Raw genomic sequence first — 4557 nt, forward strand, 5'->3', positions numbered from 1 at the left:
TAAGTGTCTTGTTCACCGAGAGGCCTATAGCCACTTCCACTCGCCCGCAGAACAAAGGCGGATCAGAACGCGAGCTTAACTCGCCGCACAATTTCTTATGTACATAAAAGGCGGCATTGGCACAATGAGAAATTAGTTGTGCGGCGCCGACGCCTTGCCAGTCGAGTTGGTGGCGCCGCCCGGGGCGGGGGGCGGGGTGGGGGGGTGAGGGCGGCTCCGGCGGCCGCCCCATGTCGCCTTCCTTGTAATTAGGCGGTAGACGGCAGTGGCAGGTCGGACCCGCCGGGAGGGTGCTCGGCAGCTCGGCCCAGCATCTCGGGCGGGCGCGAGGGAGCCGTGTGTTCTAATCTAAGTCTAGTAAGGGGAAGAGGAGGGTGGCAACAAAAAGCGGTCTAAGTTCTGACACATCGCGGGATCTCGCAGAGCTGCTGTCACACTCGGTCCGGGGTAAAGTGCGAAAGGGAGGGAAGGGGGGTGCTACACGGTGCTACACGGTGCTACACGCGCGCCGCACGTCTTGAGTGAACTCCACGTGGAGGAGGGATGTGCGGAGGAGGGGTAGAACAAGCCGGCGCGAACCCCGCGCGCCTCCCTGATCGTGTTTGTTGCTGATCCAGTTATTCGGTGTTGCAGGCAAGAGCAAGGGCAAGCTCCGCCGCATGGTCGTGCCCCTGCTGGTGTTCGTCCTGCTCAAGGCCATGACCCTCATCCCCCTGGCCCTCGGCGTGCTCGGCCTCAAGGCGTGGAACGCCCTCCAGCTCGGCTTCTTCTCCTTCGTCATCGCCCTGTCCCTGGCCGTCTTCCAGCTCTGCAAGAAGATCGCGGCCGACCAGGCGCCCGTGTCGCAGCTGTCCGCCCACGTCGCCCCCTGGGACGCGCACTACGCGGCGGCCCGCGCCTTCGAGCTGCCCCAGGGCGCCGCCGAGGCCATCCAGAGCGTCCCGCAGGGCGTCCTCCCCGCGCAGCCCGTGTACGCCGGCGACGCCCAGAGCCTCGCCTACCGGGGGCAGCACTAGCACTAGCAGGTGGGTATACTGCGCCGTGCAGGGGAAGGGGTGGACCGCTGTTCGGCGTGGACCGCAGGCAGTTTGCAAAAGATTAGACACAGTCAGCCGAGACAAGGCATTAGCGTTCCGTCCCCGCTGAGTCTGACGGATGCCTGCCTGCTTGTCTCATCGCGTTAAACCCTTCCTCCCCCCTGTCTCCCCTCTCTCTTCCCCACCCCTCCTCCCGGTCTTTCTCCAGAATCCACCTGGGAGCCGGAAACCCCTCGAGACTGGCGGCAACTCGTAATGTGACTCCTCCTCGCCGAGGAGAGCGGTGCGGGTAGTGTATTTATTGCCCTCCTCGGGAAGGTCCGGGGCGCGGGGACAGGACGCCGGGGACGCGTCCGAGAAAGCCGGCGGGGAAAGAAGAATCCCCGATCCCCGGTGAACTGATACGGCTATCATCGGAAGAGTTCTCTCTCTCTCCCTCGCACGCGGCCGCGACCCTCCCCGCGCCGCCCACCGGCACGCCTCCGCGCCCGCGGGCGAACACGTGAGGAGCAGCAAAACTCCAAGCAAAACAGTCGCGAATATTACCTCGCCGGTATAAAACTGACGAGGCGAGCTGAAGGGGGTGGGGGGTGCAGTAACCCACCCCACCCTGCTCCACCCACCACAGCGGGGCGGGGGTCCGGGCGGGGGGCACCGGCGCAACTTGAACCGCCGAGGGGTTTAGAGACAGACAGCGAGCCGAGTTGACGAAGCGCAAAGCAAGAGAGAGTGGAACTGGAAATGTCTGAGGGTCGAACGGCAATGGCCGCGTTGGCCGCGTCGCTGTTGGCGTGTTTGCTCTGCTGAGTCCACACGAGCTGGCCGAGCGGCCCGAGGGCAAGAGCCAGCCCGCGGGGGGACCAGCCGCAGCCGCGCCCGCCCAGAGGGGAGGAAGGCGGTCTCACATGCGCGAATGAATGGGTTTCGTGCCGTTTAATTTGTTTTTTATTTTTATTTTTTTGAATTCGGGGCTGTTTGTGTTTACATCCCGTCTTTTGTTGTTGGTTCCTGGACGAGCAGGGATTACGGAGGGACACAAGAGTTGGCCCTGGGCAGTGGGGTGGTGGTGGGGGATGGAGTGGGCCGAGGTTGGGTTGGGGTCTGGGTTGGGTTGGGATGGGGTCGATGTGCCGAGAACCACCAGCCCATCTAATCCCCCCGCAAGGACTGATGGGAGCGCATTTGTCGTCTGTTTCAGATTACATCATCTAGGACCAAGTCAGCATAGTGATACTATGCCAAAAAAATTACCAAAAATCTATTTATTTTTCTTACACCATAATTTATTGTATTTTGTGTGTGCGTGATATCCCTGTTGAAAAGTGTAATATAGAATGACAATAAAATTTAAGCAAAACTTTGAAACCTGATTGGTGAGTTTTCCCGCCAATATCCTGCAAACGCCACCCTGGAGCACCTATATTTCATTACATGATGGCATTTTAGGTACATGTGGCTGCATTCCCACGCCTTTTCATCTTAGTCAAAAACTCACAAAGAGAACAATCGCAGTCGGCAGCCGAGGTAGTCCGCTATTCTTCAACAAATAAAGAAAACAAAGAAAAAAAAGAGGGGAGCGGAGCTAAAGGTCGTCTCGTAATTATTTTCCCCTCCCCCCCTTCATCACACCTCTTAATATTCTAGACACTCTGAATTGAATCTCACAGCGGCGCGGGGCGGTCGCGAGGGAACGCAACCTCTCTCCGCGCCGCTTGATTGAGTTGGCGAGGAGAGCGAGAGGCGAGTGAGGGAAATATAACCGCTAGGTTTGGAGGGGTGTCTTTACGGCGTTGCGTTCATTCCTCTCGGGGAGTGAGCGCTCATGAGGGGAGAACAAACACGGCTGTGCAAAAGGAAATAAAAGTTGGTAAACGCGCTTGCGCTGCACGGGTAAGCGGGAGAAAGAGAGAGAGCGAGAGAAGTGGGGGTCTTGTACTGAATGCCGACCGGACTGGAGCCGTCGTAAAACCCGCCCGCCCGCTCCATATAGGCGATCACCCGGTAAAATAAAATCGGGCGGATTGGGAGAGAAAAGTAGTAGACGCTTCGGCGAGCTTCGGATATTTGAAAATAAGCTGCCATTTGCAGGGATGTGAAGAGCTGGTACAACAGCAGCTGCCCAGTTCACGTCAGTCCTGAGTTTATCTTTCCCGCCATCTGCAATTCGAAGGTGAAGGTACCTAACGTACTAAATTTCACGGTAATAAACGGGAGGAGGGGGTAATGGAGCTCGGAACGGGGCGCGGAGCATCGGGCATGGAGCAAAGAGCAGAGGGCATGGGGAGGACGGAGCCTGGCGCATGGAGCATAAAGCATCGCAGCAAGGAGCATGGAGCATAGGAGCATAGGTCATCGAGCATATGGGGCACCGAGTGGAGCATGCAGCAAAAGCAAGGAGCATGAAGTAGGGAGTATACGGAGCAGGGTAGAAAAGGAGAAGATGCAAGCGCGAGAGCCAAGGCCGTTCTAAAGGCCAGCCTAGAGGACGCTCTGACGGGACCTCCGTTCTCCCCCATTTTACTTTACTTATTCGAAACGGAAACATGGGGTCCCACTGCGAGACTCAGTAGGCCCCGTCTGTGCTGCAGCGTAAGGGGGGAGGACGGGGGGAGGGGGTCGTCCCCAGCGTCGTGACGCCTCATCGGAGACCAATCAACTGATGTCGGGGCGCAGCAGCCGGGGCGCAGCGCCCTGCCCCGCCGCACCGCGCTAGGCGTCGCCAGGCCTCTGCCACGCCGTGACGCCGAGCAGGCACGTTACGCCACGCCACCCCCGGTAATGACACTATCAGGAGGCGCTGAGCGGCCGTGCCGTCTCTTTGCACGCCGCCGCCTAGCCACCCCACCCCGCTCTCCTCCCGTCGCTGGAGCTCTCCCTTGCAAATGAGTTGGAATAGTCCAGGCGTGGCGCGGGGTTGATATTTCCTCGTTCGGATTGCTCGCCAGCTCCCTGCGCCCAGCGAATAAAATACATGTTTGATATTGCACCGACAATTGTGCAATTGTACAGTCAAGACAAGTACAACAGGCTTGTTTAAAACTCCAAGTAATCTTCTTGCGGAAGCAAGAGCAACGTTTGAAATAAGGAACTGGCGTTTATGTGTGCGGTTTTCATCATTTCCCGGCATAACATAAATAAATCAGTATTTAGCATACCACAGAACATGCGAACGAGGAAATTCGTGGCATATTTTACAGCGACACGCTGTTGGTGGTTGGTGGTCGTTGGTCGCGGATCGCTGTGGCCTAGAGGGGTATTGGGTAAGAGAGGGGTTGCGGTGGTTGTGGCGTTGTGGCGGTGTTACCTTATTCTCAAACGAAGGGGAAAATACGCGAGTTCGATGCTTTTGTGAATAATGTAAAAAAAGTTCCGACCAGAAACGGATCGTGAAAGCAGATGATACCTTGTGAAGAATTATTCTATTCCAGTCTATTATATTTCCGTATTTACACTTGTGGGGAAAGGGAGGGGGTAGGTGGCGGTGCGGTGCTGTGCGGGGGCTCCAGCGGTAGAAGGGAGG

At 57.6% G+C, this 4557-nt stretch overlaps 1 protein-coding gene across 1 annotated transcript in view; it reads left to right on the plus strand.

The window, feature by feature from the left end:
- Positions 1-2402, plus strand: part of LOC113204932 (uncharacterized) — a 29859-nt gene extending 27457 nt beyond the window's left edge. Inside the window, exons 3-4 of the mRNA XM_026420316.2 lie at positions 634-1025; positions 2236-2402. Of these exons, the coding sequence (XP_026276101.1) occupies positions 634-1016 (383 nt within the window). The 3' untranslated portion in view covers positions 1017-1025; positions 2236-2402. The remainder of the gene's footprint in view (positions 1-633; positions 1026-2235) is intronic.
- Positions 2403-4557: the final 2155 nt, after the last annotated feature.

Source organism: Frankliniella occidentalis, unplaced genomic scaffold (assembly GCF_000697945.3).
Source record: "Frankliniella occidentalis isolate FOCC.00 unplaced genomic scaffold, Focc_3.1 Scaffold14, whole genome shotgun sequence".
NCBI classification, from domain to species: domain Eukaryota; kingdom Metazoa; phylum Arthropoda; class Insecta; order Thysanoptera; family Thripidae; genus Frankliniella; species Frankliniella occidentalis.